A 25746-nucleotide genomic window follows, 5' to 3' on the forward strand; every position below is an offset into this window, starting at 1 on the left:
GTGGTTGGGCACTGCTGGGGAAGGGGAGACAAAGTCCAGAGCTGAAACACAACCAGAGAAGGAGAAGTGGGCGTCATTCTGGGGGTGCATTCAGGCTGTGAATGAGCTGCTCTTCTCTCATCCCATGGAGAAGGGTCACTGTCACACTTTGATGGGCCGGGGAGCGATCTGTTGTGCATCCAGCTGGAGATCCCCCCTGCATCCTACCTGGAGAGCTCCCCTGCATCTTACTTGGAGTTCTTCCCTGTATCCCAGCTGGAAATCCCCCCTGCACCCTACCTGGAGATCCCCCTGCATCCAGATGGAGATCCCCTTTATCCTACCTGGACTTCCCCTCTACATCCTACCTGGAGATCCCCCTTTATCCTTCCTGGAACTCCCCCTGCATCCCACCTGCAGCTCCCCCTCGCATCCCAGCTGGGGGGATCCCACCTCCGTGGGGTACCCGAGCAAAGCAAGGACCCAAGGAGCAGGGAGCTGGGTGCCAGCTCTCCCTCGGCACACGGGGGTGGGAGCAGAACAGCTGAGAGCAGGACCGAGGAGGATTTCCCCCATGCAGTGCCGCTCCCCCCCAGACCCTTTTGGGGCCGGGGAAGGTGCAACGGGGGTGGATGCAAGCACCCGGCTCCTGGGCTGGCTGAAGCTCGGCTGCATGCGCCTGCGCTGGCTGCCTGGTTGGCTGCTCGCCTGCCTTCCTCCACCTCCTCCTCCTCCTCCTCCGGGCCCCTCCTCCGGGCTCTGGCGGTGCCTCCAGCCGGCAGCCGGCGGCCGGCGGGGCCGCTGCCACCCGTGCCAAGCGCCGTGCCCCCTTTTTTCCCCCACCTCTTCCCAGGGGTTATGCCCCGCTGCAGGGGGGGCTCAGGGTCAGGGCCAGCCCCTCCCGGAGGCAGGGGCAGGCAGGAGGTGTCCGGCAGGGAGCGGGGACGGTGACCTCCCCCCTCCAGCCCCCGAAGGATGCGGAGCCGAAGGATGCGGAGGCTCGGAGCGGAGCGGGGCTGCGGGGGCACCGCCTGGCTGTGCTGCTGGCTGCTGGGCTGCCAGGCTGCCGCCCTGCAGCTGCCGCCTTGCCAAGAGGTGAGATTTGGGATTATTATTATTATTTTATTTTTTTTTCCTCCCCCTCGAAGGGTTTTGCCCAGAGATAAGGCGGCACCCGGGGGCTGGGAGTGGGGATGGGGATGGCTGTGCCCCCGCCAGGGCTGCCCTTTGGGATGATAAGAGGAGATGGGACCCTTCTCCGAGCAGCTGAGCCCCCCCCTTTAGAGCTTCCCCTTTGCAGCTGCCCCTTTGGCTGCCGGTCCGACCCCCCAGATCCTTGCTGCTCCCTCCCGTGCGTGGAAATAACCGAGACCCCCCCCCAACGCCCCCACCCCAAACCAAAAGGACTCGATTGGCGCTCGCTGCTTTTCTAAATACTGCCCCGAATCGGTGCAAAAGGGGATGGGTGTGGGGGTCAAGCTGTCCCAAGCCCCCCCCAGTGTGTCACTCGGGGGTGTCCTAAGCTGAGCCATGCGTGTGATAAGGGCAGAGAAACTTTCTGCCTCTCTCCTGCTGTACAAACCCGACCCAGGAGGGACACAGCTGTGGGGCTGGGGCTGTGGGGCTGTGGTGCCCAGCCCAGAACGAGCCTCCATGGAGGGGACTGAGGCTGCCCCTATCTGCTCCAGGGTTTGCGTCCTCATCCCTATGGGCAGGGGAAGCCTCTCTGCTGCTTTTCAAGAGCAACTGAGTCCTTCCCGTGCTTTAAATCTGGGTGTGGGGGCTGTGTACCACCTCCCCGAACTGCGCTCGGTGGCTGTAGAGAAGCAGAAACCTGTGAGGTTGTTGGCAGTGATTGGTCCCCTTCTTATACCTCTCTGGGGATGCTCACGGAGCTTCCTAACCTACTGGGGCTGCTGTGTTTAGCAAGAAATATCTGTATATCCCTAGATAGATGGAATGGTGGGCAGAGGGTCCTGATCTGTGCTTGGGGGCTATCGTGCCCTAGGACCTCAGCTGGAGGTGCAGAAGCCCCTGTGTCCTCCCTGTGGGGAAAGAAAGCATCCCCAGCTCTGGGAATATTCCCTCTTTGGCTCTCAGATGTTTACTTTTTGCCTTCCAAGCTGCAGACCCTCACTGGGAGAGCTCGGGGTTAGGTTAATGTGGGAAGTCTCACAGTACGGGGAAGTGTGGGATGCCCGAATCGGTGGCTGTTCGGGGCGTGTTTCTGCTAAATGTTGGCCATCCTGAAAGAAGGGGGGTCATGGAGCCACCTGCGTTATATCACCTGCCTGCCTTCCCAGCTGGTGAAGGAAAACAGGCCCCGTGAGGGCTGCTCTCATCCTAATGTCTTCGCTCGGAGACTGAACCTCTGCAGATGGTTAAAGGTGACAGCTCAGTCTCAGCAGGGGTACCCGAGGGCTGCAGCTGGTATTTTGAGATTTGCAATTTCTCTGCTGGGACCCAATTTCTGTGCACCTTCGGATCTCGACCTGAGAGTTTTCTCCTCCTTTTCAGAAGGATGGACAATATTGTTTTGCCTTAAATTTTCACTTAGGTACCCTCTGAGGCAGAGACTTCCCTCGCTCATGTGGTGAAAGAGTTGTACGTAAACTTGTGTGTGTATGCACCCGTGCAATCTTATATCCCAAGGAATGTAATTGCAAACATGTCTGGATTGATTTAAAAAAAATAAAATAAATAAAAACAGCTTGCAAAGAACCAGGCTGGCAGAGCAGCTGATTTGCAAAAGGGAAGAACAGAGCTAGTGGTTCATGTAAAACATGGCTAATGCCTGGCTGTCATGTGTCGGTCTCAAAACTTTTTGTTGTAACTCGGCCTTGTTTGAGCGATCTGGGTGTATTGCCTTTAAAATCACAGCTTCTCCTGCTGTGATTGACTCTGGGCTGAGCAGACTCACGATGAAAAAGCACTGCCTGTAACATTATTACAGCCCTTTGAAGACTCAGGGAAGGTCTTATTGGCTTGTACCCAAAAGGCATGAGAAGCACAGGGCTTAATGCTCTGGCAGGTAGTTCACTGTGAATCTATAGGGGATCTTGCCTTTAGCTGCACTTTTTTTTCACCCCCTTCTTTGACAGCTTGTTTTTCTTTCTCCTCTCTGCTATGAGAAATACGCCTGTCTGCCAGTCTGTGAGGTTTCCACGCTGGTGCAGCATTTGCAGCAGTGGGATCTCCGGCTGTGCCTGAGGCTCCACGGTGCTCCGATAACACAGATAGTAACGATAATAGAGTGTCGCAGTGTCACGTTCCAGAAACCTTTTTGACATAGCTTTCTTTCGTCGGGGCCAGAAGTAGTTCGGCAAGCTGCATTTGGGAAGGGTACGTCTGTGCTGCACACCAAATGTGCGAGCAGCGAGAATGGATGTTCCCGTGGGTGGTTTTCGTGGAGCACATTGATGTAGCCACAAGCTTCTGGTATACCAGTGTTCATCCCTGGTGGTGATGCCCATTTGTTTGTACCCCGAGCTCTGTGGTGCTGGCAGCTCATCCAAAGGTGGGCTGGGTGTGACCCCAAGAGCTGGGCTTGGATGGTTGGGGTCCCTGTGGGGTGCAGGAGATGGGGAGCCTGACCCACTGCTGCATCCCATGCTTCTGGCCAGCTGGTGACTCGATTAGGATGAGAATAACTGCTCAGTGTATTCCTTCTGCTTGTGCCAGCGATGAATGGGATACTGATGGAAACATTTCACGTGTTGCATAAATTCTGACTTCGCGGGGAGTTGATGACACCTGTGTTTGTCACTGGCATTGAGTATGTGTTCAGCTGTTATGATGGGAATGATGAGATACTCGTTCCCATCCCCCTGCCACCGCAGGGTGCGTTTTTATTACGCCTCGTGTTCTGCTGCCTGCCTGATGCTCTCTCTAAACTTTCAAATTGAATGAGTCTTCATTGGCTGCCCCTTAGAGGCTCTCCCAAATCTGAATGCATTTTTCTTTTAGGACATTTTGGCTGATGCTCAGCCTAAATGGATCATTTCTTCATTTAATCATTCCTTTCCCTCTGTTGTTTTTGTAAAAAAATGACTCTTCTACTTCCCATTCAGCCAAATTGTTTGCAAAGAGAGATAAGAAGTATCTGAGCTGCTAGCAAAAATGTTTTCTCTCATATACCCTCTTTGCCTCTCAGTCAGTGTGCAGGGTGAGAGCAAACGCACATAATAATTTTGATGAATGTCTAACTGTGATGCTGCTATATTGGATGGTTTACCTGCCTCCTATAATGGCAGGCAAACCAGGTACAGAATTATAAAATGAATGAGTAGAAAAGGTAATGCTAAATGCCTTCTATATGACAGAGTATTTTTGTACTAGTCTGCTGGGATATTTCTGGAGAAGATAGAAGCAATAGAAATAATTTATTTGGACAATGGAAAAACCTTTCACGAAATCACTTGCAAGACACAGCCAAGGAAATCTAAAGGAGAGAGAAACTGGGTCAGGTGCCGTGGATTAACGATGTTGAAATAACGTCCATTTTCATGATGAGAAAAGGTTAAAAAATGGGATGTACCTAAGTTAAGTAAGAGGTATTTTAAGTATATTAGTATGTTAAATCAAGATAATAGGTACTAAGATAAGCACTTTGGGAAGTGAGGTGAAACTCTGTCTTTCCATATTAAGGATGGAGAGGAGATATGTGTCAGTCTTGGAAGGATGTTGTGTAACAGAGCTAGATAAAGTCAGCACACCTGTCACCAAAGATATGCTGGCAGGAAAAACAGGAACATCTGCCAGAAGGAATCCAAGTGTCTTAGGCACTGCTCTGTTGTAAGAGAACTGTACGTGCTGGGGAAGAGGGCTGGGGTCATCGTGGGGGGCCCCGCAGGGACAGCATCTTATGGGTGATGGTGAAATAGGCTGGATGAGTGATTTTAAAAAGGGAGAGAGAGAGAGAGAAAACATGTAAGAGTGTTCTTGTGCCTTATCATTAGCGCTTGGGAACTGTGAATAATTGTGTTTGTGCTATAATTGGTTAATAAATGTGTGGTGATCAAAGCAGAGGGAGATGGTGCTGAGGTAAGAAGGGAGTAACTCAAAGAAGGGTAAAAAAAAACACTTGTTAATGCAAGGGGTAGAGAAAGCTAAAGAGGTGCAAGTCTTCAGGATAAAGTAGAACTAAAAAGGCTCTCTGTGCCTTTGTAAAGCTAAATGTTGTTACTGTTAAAAGGATATGTTTTTATTTTCATGTAGCTGTAAACAGCCAATATAATGTCTTTGTTTCTGGGATTTAGTCTCTGCTGGCCTTGAAGTCTCTGAAGGGATTAGCTCATCACTAGACATTTAGGAAGGAGTTTTACTTCCCAGTAGGTTCTGTCACTGTCCCTTCTTATTATCCTTGTCCCTTTCTCTGAAGCATCTGCATTGGCTATTTTGGCAGCAAAGTAGGAGCTATCTGTACCAGCTGGTGGGGTGACCTGATGTTGTATTCCCTGGTTTCTAAACACCCTGAAGGGTCTTAGACTCCTAATGTATGAGCAATTCCTATTCAGCAGAAGAAGCCATGGGAAGATTCCTAGATAGTTCATATTAATTTTATCACCTCTTCTTATGCAGCCTTGTGTCTTTGAGATGAGAAATGGACAGCTTCCATTTGCCACTGTGATGGAGGGTCATAAAACGAAGAAAGAAAAGCAATAACACTGCTATAAAACTGCTGACAATAAAGTCAATGGAGTGGAAACAGGTGCATAAAAGGTGAGAAGGCGGATACCAAGGCCTAGGTGCCCCAGCAGAAAGCATCACCGCCATAGCACATAGGCAGACCGAGGTGGGAGGTGGGGGAAGCACAGGAGAAACCAGCATTGTGTCTGAATTTGAAACCTGAGATGGTAGTTTCAAAAATGGAAAGTGAGCCGTAGTCATAAAGGCTAGAAAATAAGAAAATTAGCTGCAATAGAAGATGCAATAACAGGCAATAAACTCAAAAGACTAGTAGACATTAAACCAAGAAAAGATTGCACTACTTCCACCATCAAACTCTACTTGATCATTCAGGATGAGTATTTACCGTCTGCAAAGAAGCCTGAGATTTTATCTTTTCTCCCCTCTTCTCCCCTCTTCTCCCCTCTTCTCCCCTCTTCTCCCCTCTTCTCCCCTCTTCTCCCCTCTTCTCCCCTCTTCTCCCCTCTTCTCCCCTCTTCTCCCCTCTTCTCCCCTCTTCTCCCCTCTTCTCCCCTCTTCTCCCCTCTTCTCCCCTCTTCTCCCCTCTTCTCCCCTCTTCTCCCCTCTTCTCCCTTTGTTCCTCCAAACTTTTGTAGCTTTAGAGATAGCGAGTGGGGACGCAAGCACTGCTGGTATTCCTGACACATCCATGCACAGTGTCATGTTGGGTCTCCTGGGTGCTGGGAGGGGTGTGTGCAGAGATTTGGGTTGTATGTCGATTTGGGCAGTTGCCCTCCCCACCTGGGCCACATTTTCCACCGGGCATCAGCTGGAAAAGCCTTGGCCATACTGTGCATTGATTTATGCTGGCTGAGGACCTGGATCAGAAATACTGGATTTGCTGGAAGGATTTCCATTATCAGAAATACTGGACCTGCCCCCACCTCCATATCTGACCCTGTGCTCATCTAAGCCATTGACAGGGCTTCCACCGACTGTAACAACCATGGGGTAGAGCCGGAGGTTATCACATCAGGACTTGAAGGGCTCGCTCTGTGGACAATGGGGAGATGTAATTGGAGCAGGCTTTCCCTGTGTCAGGGGAACGCTACACATGCATCTGCTATACATATGCATAAGTCACTATCAACACCTGTTGAAGGAAGCAGTGAGCCCAAGTTAAGTAGAAAAAGCATAAAGTGGAGAATAGATCAGGGGCAGTAAGAAGAAAGGCGGCCTTGAACCCCTCATGCTTGAGGTAAGAAACAGTATTTGAGGGGTGTCAGGGAACAGGTCCCATACATCTCCCAGAGGTTGTCATGGTCTTTCCAGGGGCTGCTACTGCAAAGATGCTGTGCTGACATTCAGCACAGCTGTGTCTTCCCTGACTCTTCTGTCTGCCTGGAAAAGAGTATCCCTTCCGCTCCCCATTGGTAGCATTTTAGATATTATTCTTGGCCTGAAAATCTGTTTAGGTTTTGATTGTTGGTAATAAAAACCTTTTTGGTTTTCAGTCTTTTGAAAGTGAAAATCTCTATAAAGAAGAGGAATGCTCAAAAACCCTTTTCTCGACAACCTCTTTTTTTTTTTTTTTTAGTTTAGTTTTTTATTTTTTAAATGAAAATACTTTCAATTTACAAATCATCAACCAAATCTAATAATGACCTTGTTTCAAAAGCTTTGTGATGCTCAGTTTTATAAATAGTGCCAGACAGTAATCTCTGTATGCTTGGGACAAGGGCTCACAGCCGATTTAAGGTGATTGAAGATGACGAGTGCAGCTGAGCTGCTGGCTCCCCTGTGCTGGTACTGGTGACCCCAGCAATGAGTCGGAGCAAATGCTGATTCGGCTGAAAATGAAACTGCCAAAAAATAATTAAAAAAAAAAAAAAAGGAGGTGGGAGGGAAAAAGATGAGTTTTTAGCTGGATGAAATGCAGGGATGACTCAGTGTTCAGTCCCCAGTGGGCCTTTAGGACTCACCAGGCATAAGGGTGGTCCCCTCTTGTTTTGGCCGTGGAATATAAAACTGTGGTCAGATAGAGATAGTCTGGATTTACACCGAGATCATGGCAAGGAGACTATTTTCTGGTGGAGGAACAAGAAGAAAATGAGATATTGGCGTAGAAGAACTGGATTGATGTCCTCTATTGTGGAGCTGTGGTTTCTGCCTTCAGAGATGCAAGGAGAAGGATATTTGTTGGCTATGAGGCATGCTTTCAATGAAAAAAACAATTATTTCAAATATTGGGCTGTTCCCAACTAGAAGATTTCTCTGACAAATTATTTTTTTTTACTGCTACAAAGAGAAGGCAAATCACTCGGCCACTTGGTATAGCACTAAACCCTCGTCTGTTAGTATTTTATGGTCAAGGAGTATGGCACACAACAGAAATGGTTTATGGTGATATTTGAAGATATTTGGAAAGTGCCTACAAAAAATAAAATAAATGATAGGAACTTCATTATTTGGTGGTGAAAATGCTGTGAAACTCAGCTTATATTTGTTTAGATTTCCTTCCATCTTAGAGGTGCAGATATTTTCCAGGGATGATCTACAGGATCAGGGTGTTTGGAACTAGGTAAAAGTCTACACCCATCCTTCTCCCATCAGGAGAAGAGATTCACATAAGCAGAGGGAGCCAATCCATGACACTGGACAGATCCCTGGCTTTCTTCTAGTTACCAGGGTAGGCACAGCCAAAACATCTGGTTTCTATTCAGTAATTGCCATTGTGGGTTACTAATGTTAATCTTATAATCCAATTTGATGAAAAAAAAGAACCTGTTTTGGGGAAAAGATGAACTTTTCCTCTGAGTTTGGAACTATCCAGAGCTTGCTTAGAGATATTTTTGTTGTAGCAAATAAAGTCAGGAAATTGAAATATGTTGGATAACCAAGCTAAAGAAAGAAGCAACAGGGAGCGCAAAACCTTAAGGTGCCATTAACATAACTGCTGCTGGGTTGATTAAGTACAATAGATGTTTAATAGTAGAGGAATCAGTGTGTACAGTGAATGTATACTCCCAGAAAATGGAAATACTGTGAAGTGGCGACTCCCAGCAGCAAACTCAAGGGTAGAGGTGATTTAGACCTCAGCTGTTGACTCTCAAAGTGTTAATTTCCTGTGGTGCTTCTTGCAGCATATGAAATCCTTCTGGTTTTGTTCTTGCTCTCTGAAGTTTCTCAAAGGAAAATCCTCATATGGACTGGTTGGGTTTAAAAAACATGCAAGGGTAGAGCCGTGCCTGTTGAGAGATGTGCGTCGGAAAAGGATGGCTTATGATTTTTTTCCCAGGCTTTTATATCCATGGCTCCCTCCTGCTGGCAAGTCAACAGTGCTGATCAAATGCTGCTTGTTTCTGGTTGGCTCCTTTTTATCCCCAGCACTGTGGTTCCTTAAAGCAAATGAAGAAGAAGAAAGATTTCCCAAGACAGTTCTTTTGTTTGGTCTTATTTCATCCAATTTAAAAAAGAAATAATCAGACATTTCTTTGAAGGAAAGAAACAGGGACCCTAATCAGCCTCCTTTACAGCAGGATTTATGCTTGCATGAAGGGAATGTGACCTGATGTGCGTTTCAGGGATGCTGGGAGGCTGCTCAGTAGAATTGGAGTGGAGAAATGATTCAGCTCTTAGCACTGCACCTTTCTTGGCAAGCATCCACCCTGCAGACCTGCTGATGAGCAGCTTGTCTTGCCTTGTGACTAATGTCAAGTGTCCTGGTTAGTAAGGTAATGGCCGTTTTCCCTAGAGCTGCTCAAATAACACCTGAACCCCGTCCAACTGAAGAGCAGACAGGGTGACTGTCGATTAACGGTGGTTTTGGATACTGAATATAGGAGTCACCAGGACTCTGAATTCTCCTTTCTCTTTTGGCTGGAAGCCCAGTGAGCTCTATGTTAGCCTTTGCATGGAAAGAGGCAGGGGGTCTAAAGGTGTTGCTCAATCCTGCACCAAAGCAACGTCCTGTTAGTGTTGAGGGATTCTTATAGGGGTGCACAGACCAGGCATCACAAATAATTCAGCCTTCAGCCCTATCTCCTTACTGAAATAGCTGTAATTGATGGTCAGATTCCCATTCACTTTAGCTAAGAAGAGCCATAAAGTGAAAAGGAATCAATTCCTCTCTCCTTTTGTTTTGCAGTATTTTTAACTGCACTTAATGCCAACACTGCTTACATGTTTGCTGGCTTCTCTGAAGAGCCATCTAATTTTTAGTTCCAGCTTTTAAATTGAAAAAGAAAGCTGTTTTGCAGCACTGTCCATTGCGATACTGACCTGCTAATCTCCTGAACTGCTTTAGTAAATGAGGGAAAAGATTTCTGCAAAGCCTCTCTGCATGCTTATGCAGGAATCATAGTTCTCATTGAGGGGGGAGGGAGGAAGGTAAGTCTTCTCCCACTCAGGATTGCAGAGAGAAGTTGGAAAATGTGAGAAGTTAAATGAACTGGAGCTAAGTTGTATCATGTTTTAAGATACTGTGGCACTTGAATAAATTGCGTGGATTTTATGGGGCATAGGCAATGATGCTTGACTCAAGGTTTTGGGAGGCTTTATGTGGCTGTTACTGAAAGCACAATTTGGTTAACAAACTTTGCCATTATTCACCTTCAGTGTTTACCCTGTAGAGTCAAATGGAGACCCAGCGGCACCTCATTAGGAGCCAGACATATGGGAAATAAAAGTAAATTATTTAGGCAATATCCTGCTTTCACAGGCAGCCTCTGTCCTGTTAAATATGGCAGGCCTTTCTCTAGCATGGTTTTGTCCCATGATAACCAGTGCAGTGGGTGAACGGCATTGTGTCCGACTTCCTCAGCAGTTCTCCAGCAACAGTCCTCATGTCTAGCCCAGGACCTGCCACGTACACCGAGATTCATGACACAGCAGTGTTTTATTCTACTGGGCTGCAATATCGCCAGCCTGGTATTTCAAGCACTATGACTGGAGAGGAGAACAGTTACATCCTCAAAACACCGGTGCCCCAGGGCCAAATGCTTATGTGAATGAGTCTCTGTGTGGTCCGATAGACTGTGGAGATATTTCAGATGGTAAAGGCGAGTGGAGGCAATTTTGCCATGGGATCACTGTAATCAAGTCCAGCTTCTTGAGTACCTACCACATTAGAAGGACATGTATCACCCTCTTAGTTCTCCAGGACATCAGAAAATCAGTGCGGACAGAAAACTTGCTCTAGTGACCCATGCACAGACCAAGCATGAGGTCCTGGGTGTAGCTAAGCACTGGGCAGAGCCAGCATTTCATACCATGAACAGGACTTATCTCACTTTTAACTACAGAAGTTAGGTGTCAAGGCTGACCTAAATGTCTAATTGCCAAAAGTGACAATCACCCTTCAAGGCTAATTTTTCCCATCCTGTAGGGTTGGTGTGATTTTTCTGCTGAATGTGCCCATCTTTTTCTATTGACTACAGAGGGACGTCAAGCAGACACCCAACTTTTTGTTATCTAAAGTAAAATGAAGTGAATCTAGAGCCATCAGTAGAATCAATCGCTGCTGTAACTGAATTACAGTAGCTGTTATACAAGCTCCAAGGTTGCTTGCAAACTGCAGGGGCAAGCCAGGATATCACAGTGGTGGAGCTAGGTCTCCACAATGGCCTAATTACACAGGAGAAGGAACTTAAATCTTTGTCTGTGAACAACTGAATTAAAGTGGAAACACAGCAGGAGCACAGCCTTGGTCCTTAGTTCTGGGGAACTATTTGTGAGCAGAGTTTCATTGTTTTGCTTTATGGCAGCTTCCTCCAAAGAGGTGTTATCACACAGCAGTGTCCCTTCCTATCAGAGGAATAATTAACACCAAGTTCCTGCCAATGTAAATTTTTGTTTATGATATATACAGGATTAAAGCTGTAAGCTTGCATGCAATGATCAGATTGTGATTTCTTGGGGCTGTTTGTCAAATGGGCTAGACCTGTATTTGAATTTATTTTCCCCGTGTGAAAAGGAGGGTGTTGAGTTTATGATTGCTTACAGAGTGCATGATTACAGGCTGACTGTGTTACCCGGGCAGGAAAACCAGCTACGAATGCATTTCTTAATGTTGTAGACTAGATCATATCTTGCAGGCACAGTCAATAGCAAGGGACAGCTCAGAAACCGTGCTTGAGCACAACTCTAATCTCTTCCTTGTCCTGCCTTTTCTCCACTCTGGGGGCTGGTGAGTCACTACTGATTTATTTGACTGATCCAGCCACAGCGATAACACGTGGTCCTGCCCCTTGAAGAGGATTTAATTGTGCTGCAGCCCAAGTTGTGCCTATTGCTGTCACCCCCGCCTCGCATTTCAGCCCCAGCCATGGTCTTGCATGAGAAGGAAGCTTGGAGCTCCAGGCACCATCCGGCTGCTGGAAATGCTAACAAATTTGCATTTATAGCTGCCTTAGCCCTGTGGGTAAGTCTGCTCATCAGAAGAAGTGTGCACTGAGCAGCGCTTGGCTGGACCCCACTACTGAAGTTCAATTTGACTGGGGTTAGCAGCATGAATACAGGGAAGAGGCTAGGAGCTGAATGCAGCCGATGGCCATGTTAAACCTGAGCTGCTTTTTCTCCATTGCTGGCCTAGCTCAGGCAGCCTTGGGCAGTTAGCATGTCGTGGGTTTTATTTATTAGTTATTCTTCCAGTGGAAACGGACTCTGTGGGCTTGGAGGTAACCCAAGAGGGAAATATTGGATGAGATTTCCTCAGAAATGTACACAGCTATGTATTTTTTCTTGTCAGACTGTGATTTAAGATCTTGCTTTGTTCAACAAAGGGGGTAATTTCAGACATGTAATGCAGTAAAGCACTCACAAAGGGCATAGTCCTGTTCTGGGACAAGTGGTTGCAAGTCAGGCAGAAGTTCCTGACCTCCCAGACTTGAGCTCCATATGATGCTACAGGTGCCATCAGTCTTGTTTTTGTCTTTTTTAATTTTCTGGGAGGCAAAACTGGAATATTCATTAAAACATTCAGTATTCCCAAAGTTCAATATCATAGAATCACAGAATGGTTTGGGTTGGAAGGGACCTTAAAGCCCCCCCAGTGCCACCCCCTGCCATGGGCAGGGACACCTCCCAGCAGCCCAGGCTGCCCAAAGCCCCATCCAGCCTGGCCTTGGGCACTGCCAGGGATGGGGCAGCCACAGCTCCTCTGGGCAGCCTGGGCCAGGGCCTCACTGCCCTCTGAGTGAAGAACTTCTTCCTAATGTCTAATTTAAATCTACCCTCTGTTATTTTAAATCCATTTCACCTTGTCCTAGCCATACATTCCCTGACACAGAGTCCCTCCTCAGCTCCCTTCAGGCCCTGGCAGGCCACCGTGAGGTCTCCCCGGAGCCTTCTCTTCTCCAGGCTGAACACCCCCAGCTCCCTCAGCCTGACTCCTGAGCAGAAGGGCTCCAGCCCCTTCATCATCCTTGTGGCCCTGTTTTTGTCAACATACTCATCACTGAATATGTCTCTAGCCCTTTATTTGTAAATTGAGTTCTTCCATTTTCTGAGATTTAAAATTTAATATTTTAGTGAAACAAAAGGTTACTGACAAGGGTTCTGACAAGAACCTCATGAGGTTCACACAGGCCCACCTCTTGGGCCTGCCCAGGTCCCTCTGGATGCCATCCCTTCCCTCCTGTGTGTTGACAACACCACACAGCTTGGTGTTGTTGGCCAGCCTCCTGAGGGTGCACCTGATCCCACTGTCAATGTCACCAATAAAGATGTTAAACAGTGTTAATCCCAGTACTGACCCTGAGGAACATCACTCGTCACTTATCTTCACCTGGGCTCCAAGCTGCTGATCACAACTCTTTGAGTGAGACCATGCAGCCAGTTCCTTACGCACCAAATGGTCCACCCATTGAATCCAAGTCTCCAGTTTAGAGACAAGCATGTTGTGTGGGACTGTGTCAAATGCTTTGAGCGATCCCAGGTAAATGAAATTAGTTGCTCTTCCTCTATCCCTCAATGCTGTAACCAGAAGGCTACCAGATGTGTCAGGCCTGTTCTGCCCTTAGTGAAGCCCTGCTGGCTGTCCCCAGTCACCTCCATGTTTTCTATGTGTCTTAGCATAGTTTCCAGGAGGATCTGCTCCATTATCTTGCCAGGCACAGGGGTAAGACTGATGGGCCTATAGTTCCCTGTGTCCTCCTTTTTTCCGTTTTAAAAAATGGGTGTTATGTTTCCCCTCTTCCAGTCAGTAGGAACTTCACCGGGCTGCCACAACTTCTCAAATCTGGTGGAGAGTGGCTTAGAAAATACATCTGTTAGTTCCCTCAGGACCCATGGATGTATCTCATCAGGTCCTATGGACCTGTGCACCTTCAAGTTTATTAGCTAGTCTTGAAGCTGGTCTTCTACACTGGGTGGTTCTTTGTTCTCCCAGTCCCTGCTTTTGCCTTCTGGGATTGATGAAGATTCAGCTAAAAGATGTCTTATTTGCTGTGGATTGCTTTTTTTTTTTTTTCCTTTCTTTTTCTTCTTTTTTTCTTTTCCCCTGTTTGAAAATATGCAGCCATCTGGTCAGCAAACAAATAAAATGCTGTGTGATATTGGCAGCAAAGAGTACACTGAAAACCAACTAATCAGGGAAGAGAACTGGTTTTGGTTTTGCATTCCTCCACCCCCCAAAGACTCCTGGTGAAATTAATGTTTCTAAAAAGCAGAATGTGGTCATGATTTTCATATAAGTAAATATAGCTTTGGCAATAAAACTCAATACAAACATTTATATTTTTACTTTCCCCAAGAATTAATTAGGCTCTGCAAAAGAAGAGTAAGTTTTCCTCCTTATTGGAATCCTTGGTTTGTAATACGGCATGTACGTGAAACAATTAAAAGTCCTGGTTAGAAACAGGTTTTCTGTCAATGTAACTACTTTGCTTAAATAGTGTTTCTATTGCAATTAGGTGAGTTTCACTTGTAGTGCAAAATCATTAGTCACAGAAGTGATTAATTCCCTAGCTCTTATCCCTCTTCTTTTAGGGATTGTACATACTGGTGGAGAGCCCTTGTTTTGGGCTAATACTGGCACAATCCACGTTCAAGGTTCATTTCAGCCTATCCCTGTACCTAAAGCTCAGCCTTTGAGGGAGTTGGGGTCTAAAAGCGAAAAACTACACACAAAAGTGAGCCAGACCTATCCGTCCCCATGTCCTGAATGAGAAACACACCAAAAGTACACAAAACTGTGTAAATAATGACAAGGAAATGAGGGCTGGGCTTCTCACGCCTGTACCCTGCTCCTGCCCTGCCCAAGCTAGAGAGCTACCTGATGTTTTCCCATATAATGTCATCTCTCAAAAGAGAAGAGGAAATGTGAAGTGAATGCAATTGGTAGGAAATTGTAGAGGAGGTGACAGGGCATAAAAATGCTACAAGATTAGATGAGGGAGCATAACCCAGACTTCCCTCTAATAACAATGTTGTTCTTTTTCTAATATTTTCCTGCTACCTAACGCACTGTGAAAACCCCCCACACCTGACAGGAACTGATAACTAAGAGCAGAAGGGTGAGCTGGAGCTCTGCAAAACACTTATATGCTTGTTTTTAAGCACATGAATAATTCCACCAAAGATTATTTTTTTTTTTTTAAATTCCTTATTTAACATGAATTTTATGCTGAAATATGGTGCTGTATTGAGGTCAGGGAACTCTGCAAATTGCAGAGAGTCAGTACTCTGACATAACTGAGATATATTACTGAATTAAAACCTTTTGTTTCCATTAAACCGAAGACTTAACTTTAGGCGCAGTGTTGAAAAAAATGCATTTATTGATGTTTAAAAATATTTAAATATTAAGTCAGTTTGGTGGTAATTTCATGCTGTCTTTTGTGGGTTCTTATAAAAATATTTATTTTGTGCTGTGTACATGCAGTGGACTTTATCAGACTACTTGTGATGTCCTTTTATATGCTTTTAAAAATGTAATTTGTATAACAGATTGGACAGGATGCTGCTGTGGGACTCTGTTACTGGAGAGGAAATGCAATGAAACGGGACCCATTGATTCTTCAGATGATTAAATCTGGCCATAGTTCAGGTCCTCACTGGATTAAAGTGGACGACTTGTAAAATTGGACTATAGCTCCACATGAACCTGCCTTAAATCCTACCAGGATGAGACGGGTGGTTCGGTGATAGTTTGTGAACCGAATCCTTGAAGATTTTTTGAAGATTTATTCTCCCGTAACTTCAGAAGTGAAACTTGGTTCAGAGCCATGGCTCAGTGATGTAGTGACCATATGGAAGAAGTTGCACAGGCTCTAGGATGTACTTACACGTGTCCAAAAGTGTTTCTGTTGCCCTAAACGTTTAACTTAGATTGGGGGAGCCTCATAGATAAGTATACTGTAATATTTTCTTTAATGCTTTCTCCTTCTGTCTTATTTTTTTTTCTTGAGCACAGAGATATTTTTCCCATTGAAATTATCAGCCTAGGTACTCTCTGAGGTAAAGTGTTTTATCCCACTCAGCTGTTTTATATACAGTTAACTTCTAGTTTTTTGACTTTATACCTTCTCAGGAGTGCCAAAGTTGGGGATTTTGCTGTGTCCTTTATTTTGAGAAGATCAAAAAGGGCCCAGATTTACCATATTGTCTTACATCTGATAAAGAAAGGTTGTGAGAAGACATGGCGAGAAGTGTGTTCACTTGGCTGGTGCTGAAGGAACCACTGTAATTGGGCACAAAGTTCGTGCAAGCATGCAAAAGAGGGAAAAGAGGCAGAAATGAAAAGGAAAAAGTAGTCTGGGGGAATGGAAAGCTGAATTCTCAAGGGTGGTCTGGGAAAAGCTGGTAGGTCTGTGGAATGGAGACCTCCTGGGCAGGTCTCCCCTGATGCTAGGGGCCAAAACCTGCTTGTCTTGAAGCAGTTGACTCCTCTGGTTGGTATTTCAGGTCTGGAGCCTCCTGATGGCCTTGACTCCTTCACAAACAGAAGCTCAGAGAGCTTCCCTGTGGCTTTAAGATATTTGATCCTGATTCTGCAGGAACCATAGGTAATGGCTTTCTTGGGATTTGCTTGTGGGCCGTAAAATACTCTGAACTCTTTGTATGCAAATTATATTCTGAACAGGCAACAGTCGGCAGCATATATACTTAAAAAATAGGAGCTTCTTTCATTTATGAGTCTTAAGCCATGAATAGCTGGGGATAAAACATCTAGGTTGGAAAGGAGGAGGAATGAATAAAATCCAGCATATTAAAAGTTATAATTAGACCTGTGATCAACTTTGATACTGTCAGGCCTTCCCAACTGTAATAACTCCATAGCTCTGAATAAAAAGCCTAACCATATTTGCTGTGAAACGCGAATCTTGTTCTTGGAGAGTGCTTTGGTTTATTACGCTGTGCCAATGTGTGTGAATTAGAGTATGTTGTACTGGGATCGTGTAGGTGGCTTTCTATAGTGTCCATATGCACGCAATGTTTGCATAAGACATACCGTATAGTTGATGTTTGTGTTCAATAGGCACTACAAAATAATTCTGGAAAACAAAAGCTGGTTGGGGTATGGAAGTCGCCTTGTGTCAGTAGATCTCCACTGACGTGCCTGGAAGTCGCTCTGTAGAGAGTGAGTGAGGGGCACCTGGAATCTCAGAGTGCTTTGGGGAGCACCTTCCACCACTACCCAAAGCTTTCCTTGCTGTTAGGGAAGGCAAATGTGTGTCATCAGATGGGTGGGCTTGGAAGAGCCGTCACTAGACAGCGTGGACATCACCTGCAGCTCTTGGCTGAAGCAAGGTTTGGAAACTCCTTGCAAATATGGCACATGGAGTTGATGTAGGATGATTCCCTCTGCAAGACTGGTTGTTTGCATTGTGCTGTGGCTGTTGAATAGCAATATTTAAACAACAACATGTGAGTTTTCTTCACTTTTTAACCTAGAAATTTAGGACGGTAGGTGAGTGAAAATATTATCAAATCAAAATAATGAAGTGCTACACCTCTTTTTCCTTTTTTTTATTGATACTAAAGAGTGGATATAGAATAGATTATCATCAGTTACAAAGGCAAGTACTTGAGCTATGGATAGGATGATTAAATATTGATAGTTAAAGGCTGTAGCCCATTAATTCTATTTTTGACGGAGCTGCATGGGATCATGAATAATATCATTGAATCTGACATTTTCTTCCTTAAGCCTAATGTATCTTTCAATGCTTTATCTTTCAAGCTGGTAGGAATTTATCAATGACTTCTAAATTTCAGGTTTAAGCCCTAAAATTCTGCTTTGGCATGGCACTGAAGGGATCAGTCTTTTTGCCTTGAGGCAAAGGTGTGCCCAGTACCATTGTGACCTTGCTGTCCACCAAAAACTTGCACATGCAGTCACCTGAAAACCTGTTGTCACAAAAAAAGAACAAGTGAAAAAAATGTACTTTTAAAAATAGTTGTTTTGAACATTGGAATAGGGCTTTCTGTTTTAGAAGAGATAACTTCAAGAAAATGTGTTATCTCTGGTCTGGAAATCTGATAACTCCTGGAGAAGCTGATTCTTGCTGTGTGGAAGGAAAATAATGTGAAGCAGTGGGGTGAATATTTTTAGGGTACTGTGACATAATCACAGATTTACTGAGATAGTGAAAGTGTCACTGAAGAAGTTTAGCCATGCATCAAGAGCTGTGAATGTTTATTAAACTTTTAATTATTATTACATGTGCATTGATTTGCTTGTAGTGAGTGAGGCTCTCTTAAAACAAAACAATAAACCCTTCATGGATAACCCTTAAACTGTAAGATTTTCCTGTTGTGAATAGTGAAGGATAGCTGTCGTATATTACTTAGTAGTAATAGAAGCCATTCTCCCTTTGTGTGTTCACTTTGTGAATATTTATTTGGCTGTAAATCTAAGAGGAAAATTAAAATTGGAAATGTCCTCCCTATTGCCAGGAGGAGCTTGGCATTCTCCACCTTTCTGTTGACATTGGGCTTGATATCAATATCTCTTTCTGTATTTACATTTACATTTCTTACCTTTACATCTCTGCTACAGGCAGTGTAGCAAACTTGGGGCTCACAAGAGGGAGGAGTCTGTGAGCTGTATCTCACCTATCCCATGCTAAGTACTCCCTCCTCATGTGCTTGTTGACAAGTCCTGCCTCCTAAACATCTAAAATTAAATGAGATGGATCTATCCCTCTCCTGGTGTTCATCTAGCAATAATGGTGGACAGTGGCAGTGCTAGAGAGCTGGGGAAGTTGTGTCTTGGAAGTGTATAATGCGTGAGTGGGACTTAGAACAGTGAATTCATATTCATGGAGGTTAATTTTCAAGAGGGAAGACTCTGAACTCTCCTTTGGGCTCTTTTAATATTTGTAGAGCTTTACAGGGATGAAAGGCTGTGTTACAGTTCGTAGAGATGGAAGATGACATGTCGCTGCCCTGTAGTAAGCCAATGTACTGCTGACAAGTCTATTACAAGTAAAGTCTGACTCTGGCTTATTGCATTCAGCATCTTTTTACAAAGGATAAAGTGTTTTAAAGAGTTTTGTGAGAGGACTGTGACAAAATGATTGCACCAATTTACTTGCTCTCTGCCAAAGACAATGCCTGTGTCAAAGTAGCTGACCCCCTCCCAAGCAGTTGTTATTTAAGGCCAGAAAGTGTAAAATCTGGCCTCACAGATCCAACGTGCTATTTAGACCACAAAACCCTTGGAGAAAGGTTGTCTGGATCAGGACAAGCAAAACCTCGAGTGGTTTAGGCATTATAGCTGGATGACAGTATGTCAGAAATACATTGGTTTGGTGCTGGGAATCCTGAAAGGTTAGCAAAGGTTAGTGAAATATTAGAGGCAATCTAGGGACTGGGGAGAACAATAATTAAAATTGTGGCGAGATGCTGATGGTGATAACTGGGTACATCACAGCTTGGCAGGAGCAGGGATTGTCTGGAAAGGGGGGATTATTTGTGCAGTGGAGCCCATTTGATCTGCTCCCTTGTCTTGGAGACTGGCTGGCTGGAAGCTGGATGGGCTGATTATCATTTAGTTTGCCCCTCCATTCCCCCCAAATCGTATACAGTTACGCCATTAACTAAATTATATATATATAAAATCTTGCATTACCTAAATAGGCTATTAGCCCATGCAGTACTCTTAACTAGGCAGCTCCTTATGTTCTCCTGCTTGTAAAGTTTGTATTAACCCAGTGAATGCTGCTGGATTTCAAGGCACAAGTTACTCTAGAAATGCTTATGACAAGCTTGGGGCTTGCTAGCTGTACTGGCTGGGAAGGGCATCTTCTCACCATGAGAAGTCCCCTCTCCTTGATGGGCTGAGTGGTGTGAGCTGTGTTGGCTGGCAGTGATGCAGGGAAAGGATGGATTAGGTGAGCTGGTCAGGCTGTAGGTGGGAAAAAGAGTGAGTTCGGAGGTGTGGGGAGTACAACTGTGCTCATTTCCCCCAGTGGCATCCGAAAGATGCTTTGGAATCAGAGCAGAAAGCTCTTGTTGTTTATGTGAAAGAAGAATCCATATAATTGCTGCTGTCCATTATTCACTGAGTTGAGTTCAAAATTCATTAAAAAAAAATCAATGAGTTTTGGTGCTATTGGAGAAAAGTCTTAAGCAATTGTAGGCTGTGTGTGGGACCAGTTCTTGCCTGTCTGTGGTACGCACATGGGAGCCTCATCTGGCAATGCTCCAGTGCCTCACAATAAACTACATATATTTTCTTGCAGGGGCTCTGTAGCAAAGCAGATTTCTTCTAGCTTTATTTTACAGACTAAAAATAATTGCTGCTTTCTGTGTATCCAGATACAGTTCATAAACAATTCTTCCAATTTGGTGCACAGTTCTGAGAAGTGGCCATTACAGCCCCAGCATAATAATATTTCCATGCTTCTGGGTTTAGCTGATGCCAGGTGGTATTACAGGGCTCCTGTACCTGAGATCTGTCCCTATGGGATAGGGAGAGGTACCAGACCGGGTCCCTATCCTATTCCAGCTGCCAAGCTGCATCTTCTGGCACATTGTCAGAAAATCTTTCAGAATTTCTGCAGGATCTTTTGTTTGTCTTGATTATGGTGAATTTAATAATGATGGGAAAAAAATGATGTCCCAAATCATGGGGAGAAGAGAGGGAAGTGTTTTACAAATGATTTGATGTCGTTCTGGTTTAGTTTCCATTGAAATGGGTGGAATTGACTGCTGCTACTGATTGAAATGAATGTGGGCTTAGCCTGGTCTCTGAAAGTTTTATCCTTGTTTTTTCATCTGTTTGTTATGGTATTTCCTTAAGGTTCCCAAAACTATCAACTGAAAGTCTGTGCCCAGGTGAGATCCTGGGATGGAGATATAAAGCTGAGCCTTAGCAATGGGGTTGTCTGAAAGCGATGTGACTGACAACTGCATCCCCCCTTTTATTTGACCTGCCTGCATTAAACTGCCAGATGTGAGCCAGGAGGTACAATTTTGGGCTTGGAAGCCTCTTACAGCAAGTTTGCATTTTCACAGGAGCTTCCCTCCTATTAAAATATTATTACCATATTATTTTTCTTTTGATCAAAACCGTGAACAACTTCTAATGGAACCTCAGCTGTGTTTAATACAAATTCGGAATTGTTTGAGTTTCTTTCTTTTCAATTCAAATAGCTTTTAATTTCTACCTTCAGAGATATAGTGAAGAAAATAAACCCACGTGGAGTAAAAAAGAAGTCCTGGACAACACAAATTTCCTCAAAACTTCAGTTTTGGTCACATTGCCTTGCATGACTGATTTTCAGCTTCAGCCCTACAACTGGCCCCATGGTTAATGTTATCCCAGTGCCAGGCCCTGATGGATGGTGTCTCCCCACCACCCTGGGTGCTCTGGTTCTTCTTGCCCAGGGGTGTAACCATGCCCTGGGCACCATCAGCAGCAGCTCTGAGCCTTGGAGGAGCAGTTTTGTCCCTAGGGTTTGGGCAGTCCCATTGCTGGCATGGGCAAGCAAAGCACATGAGGGTTTGTGTGCTGGTGCTACATAAGCACCTTGCTTAGATGGGAAAATGTTTGGAATATCAGCTGTAAAAGAACCCCACTGTTCCCCAAACCCTACAGCTAAAGAGAGAGGTGACAACTTTGTACCTCACATCTCCTTGTTAGGGGATTAGTTAGCTGGGATTTTAAAGAGATGCTGTTAGTCTTAAGGTTCTTCCTTTCTAGTTATTATGACTTCACTGATTTATCTCCAATGCTTCATCTCTAAAATTGCACATCATTTTCCAGCCTTTGGGCAATTTCAGTGTTCAAGTTGTTATTTTCCCTCGCTGTTTTGGTCTGATAGGATTTCTTCCTCTAATTCTACGAAAGAGGAAAATTGACATTTTCAGAAAAGTTTCTCAGCCTTCTATGCAGGTTGCACAGTAGTTGCTTTTTTTCTTTTTTCTTTTTTCTTTCTTTTTTTTTTTTTCTTTTTTCCTTTTTCTTTTTTTTTTCTTTTATTTTTTCTTTTATTTTTTCTTTTATTTTTTTCCTAGAACAGAGGAAGGATTTAGCAGTTGTGAAGTCTGGTGCTCATCTGTTACTGGAAAAGAATCCCCAGTAATAAGAATAAAATAACAGGGGAAATTGTTTGCAGATTGTTGTTATTTTGCCTTTAGGATTAAGTGACGTGCTAGTGAAACTGGAGCCCTAATGATGGCTCGGCATTATTGGATATTGCCTTTTGAATCAGTCTCCAGGTCTTTGAGCTAATCATTTTGAGGAGATCTGACTGTGCTTAAGTGTTCCCTCCCTTCCCCCCTGCTGGCATGGCCAAGGAGGAGAGAAAGGACTTAGGCAAAGTCCCATATAAATGCTGGCCTGTCTGGGTGAGTTAAGTAGGAGCTGGAATTACCGATAGGAGTGTTGAGCTCTGTAATCCTAACAAGAATGAACATTCAGATAAGAAGTGCTTTGGATACTTAGATGAATCCATAGTGAAATTTTAATTATGCCCTTTTGTGACTAATCCTAAATTGCTGCCTTACCAGCCTTCCAATCAGTAAGGCTAAATGAAACGTTGTTAAATAACACTGCTTTGTGTTAGCACGTTATCACTAATGTTTCTTTGGAACAAGGCTTCTCTGCATTAATTTTCCTTCAGAAGGATATTGTGTCATTTTTTTGCATTGCTCCAGCTCCTGTTGATGCCGATGGATCAATGTGCACCTGCTGGAGCAGGAGCTGGCTCCGTCTGGGATCTGCTGATGCGATTTGGAGAGCAGTGGGGTAGATTCCAGCTGTTGGGTGCCCAGGGGAACACAATATCCCGCTGCAACTGGGAGAATTGGGTTCTGCAGCCAAATTTACCCATCATAAGTGCATGGGTTCATGAAATCACAGACTGGCTGGGGATAGAAAGGACCTGTGGGTCCATCTGGTCCTATTAGCAGGGCCACCCAGAGAAGGCTTCCTAAGACCGTGCCCAGGTGAATTTTGAAGATAACCAAAGAGAAGAGCCCACAGCCTCTCTGGGTTAGGTTTAGCCCCTGCTTGTCTTCTGTGACTAGTGGATGGGGATGAAACCTGCATTGCTGTCAGGAAGTCAAGCAGCCTATAAATAATTGCACCTTGCTTCGGATGTTTCCACATTTTCATCAGTGAGGCATAACACCATGTGCTGCAGCCCTTGGCCATTGGCATGCTAAGACATTACCAAACCTATGGGTGCATGAGTGCTTGTGTCTCGCAATACCCATGTCCTCTAGAAGATCACTTTTAAAAAGATGCTTTTAGGTACCTAAAGATGCCGAGATTTATGTGGGTGGCCCAGTGATTCTCCCAAAGTCCCACAACAGCTCAAGCTGGTGGCAGAAGGAGGATCAGAAGCTGTAAGCTCTATTCCCAGTGCTTGTTCTAAGCATTAATGAACACATCTTTTCCTAATGCAAAGCTAAAGTGTAAAGTCTGCTGTGAAATCACCAAGAAAGTGAAACTCAGGATGTTTATAAGTCAGTTATCTTTAGCCCCTCTCCCAAGACATTTAATAGAGAGTCGCAGTCCTGACTCACTCTCCTATACCATTATGAGTAATAGAGCTGGTGACATGATGGGAATATCTCTGATCACTTACAGCAGTTTCCCACGTTCAGGGAAAAGCATAAAGCTAATGTGTAATCTAAGGTGACTTCTAAAGCTACCTGCAGCTCAAAGAGCAACAGTGCTTGTTCTTAGGTGCACGTTTTGGTCTTACTTACTCATTGCAGGACTGCTCAGAAAGGAAAATTAAAATATATAATTGATTAGGTGGGATATTGGAGAAAAGTGGGTGGGAAATGAGTCACTGAATCTCTAGTTGTTATGGTACCCAGATGTGCACGTTGTGGACAGGTCTAGGAGTTTCATTTGGGTGCGTATTCATGAGTAATTCCCTCTTCCCTTCTGCCGTGCAGAAAAGAGCATCTGCACTCTCATTTATTATTTATCTATGAGCAATGTTTTTCATTTAATTAGAAATGTCAAGGTAAAATGATCTTTGCTGGAAATAGAAATGTACTCTTGTACTTAAAGGGTAATGTGTGCTTAGAAAATGTTCATACATTTTAATTAGCAAAAACCAAGTTAAAACTAGTGTGCTGCACAACATTTTGTAGAAATAATGTTTTGGAGGAGATTTGTAACAAAAAATGAAAAAAAAAAAAAGCAACATGACTTTTGGTGAATCCAAGTGGTCATTTGTAGATAATTAAAGTGCATCCTTTTTGTGTGGCACGATATCATCCTTGTACGTTATAAAGCACTTCAGCTGGGGATGCACGTGAAGTGTAGTGTGTAGGAAGAGACGCACCGCTACATACTGCCTATGCTTTTCTCTTTCTCCTCTTTCACATCTAGTCACATCCCATTTGGCTGCGCTGATTGCTATCCATAATTAAATTCTCAGCAGCAAATTCAATTTCTGAATGGGTGTGGGGTTGAGCATGCTCTTCCTGCATCTTATTGCATGGTACTGCAGAGAAAAGCAAGGGTGCATGCACAATTTTTCAGCAGTCTCTAGTAGTAGGGTATCAAGGAGGGAAGCATGTGTAAAGGTTAGTCCTGCTAGCTCTACGCACCCTAAGAAAAACACTGCTTGATTAATGGAAAAGGTTGCTGTCTCTTTGGGATTTGGTGTCTGTTCCCTTCCTGCAGGCAACAGGGCAGTGGGAGGGGGGATGCTGCAGATGGTCCAGCCTCTGGTTCCATGATAGAGACACCCGAGCAGGGCACTTCCCAAAGGGATGCTGCTGTTAGTGTTTGATGTCACCTGGGGGCTATAACACCCGATGAAGGCCATTGATATTAACCTGGGGGTGCTCAGACCCAGCCATGCTATAGGCAGGCCTTACCACATGGCTTCCCATTAGTTTCTGTGGCCAAGGGGAATCCACAGGTTGTCAGCCTTTGCTAGACTACCCACTTTCACCATCAGTCAATCCTTTAACATTTTTTTAAAGAACGGCTGTAGTAAGGTTAATACATTTGAAAGCATCAGTTGTTGAAAAATATTGGTTTTTGGGCACCTCTGGCTCCCATGGGCAGTTTGACTGAAGTCACTAGGATGACTTGCTTGAATAGAGGCTATTAGTCATTAAACCTGGCTCTGTACATCCCTAATGAAGTGTATGTTACTAAAGGAAAGTTGCTGCCTCTAAGAGGATGACACAGCTCAGATTTACTGAATAGACAATGGTCTTGTGGGCAATCATCGCCACTCAGTAGCTTCGTCATTGTAGGAAACATGACTCAAGGCATTGTTTCCTTCCAAAATTCCCATTATATTTTTCTTTGGATTTGGTTAGATGCCAGGCAGAAGTCCCCATTAGCCTAGAAGCTGTGTACATTCCTGCCATGAGTAATAATCTCTGACCTCTTCATTTGTCAATCAGTGACCAAGCCTTTGGGTGGATATGATGGCCTTACTCCCCTAGCTTCACTAGTTGTGGTGTCTTTAGCAGGTTAAAACGGTAAAAATGGCATGGGATATAGCGAAGCTGTTACGTACAGGCATTTAAAAGGAAAACCAGGGCTAAGCAAGCCATCCAGTTGAAGAGATAGCAATGGTTTCTAATTGACCACATGGCTGCACGTGAATTTTCTTCAAGTTGCAATGCATTTTCTACTGTCAGGGACAGGGTAGGAATGGCTGGAAGTGAGTCCACAGCTTTAGCTGTACTGCTGTTGTCTTT

General features: G+C 44.6%; 1 protein-coding gene across 1 annotated transcript in view; it reads left to right on the top strand.

Annotated features, from left to right (window-relative positions):
- Window positions 1-721: 721 nt before the first annotated feature.
- Window positions 722-25746, top strand: part of ELAPOR2 (endosome-lysosome associated apoptosis and autophagy regulator family member 2) — a 101579-nt gene continuing 76554 nt past the window's right edge. Inside the window, exon 1 of the mRNA XM_027460197.3 lies at window positions 722-1074. Coding sequence (XP_027315998.2) covers window positions 955-1074 — 120 coding nt within the window. The 5' untranslated portion in view covers window positions 722-954. The remainder of the gene's footprint in view (window positions 1075-25746) is intronic.

This window comes from Anas platyrhynchos, chromosome 1, assembly GCF_047663525.1.
Source record: "Anas platyrhynchos isolate ZD024472 breed Pekin duck chromosome 1, IASCAAS_PekinDuck_T2T, whole genome shotgun sequence".
Lineage (NCBI taxonomy): Eukaryota > Metazoa > Chordata > Aves > Anseriformes > Anatidae > Anas > Anas platyrhynchos.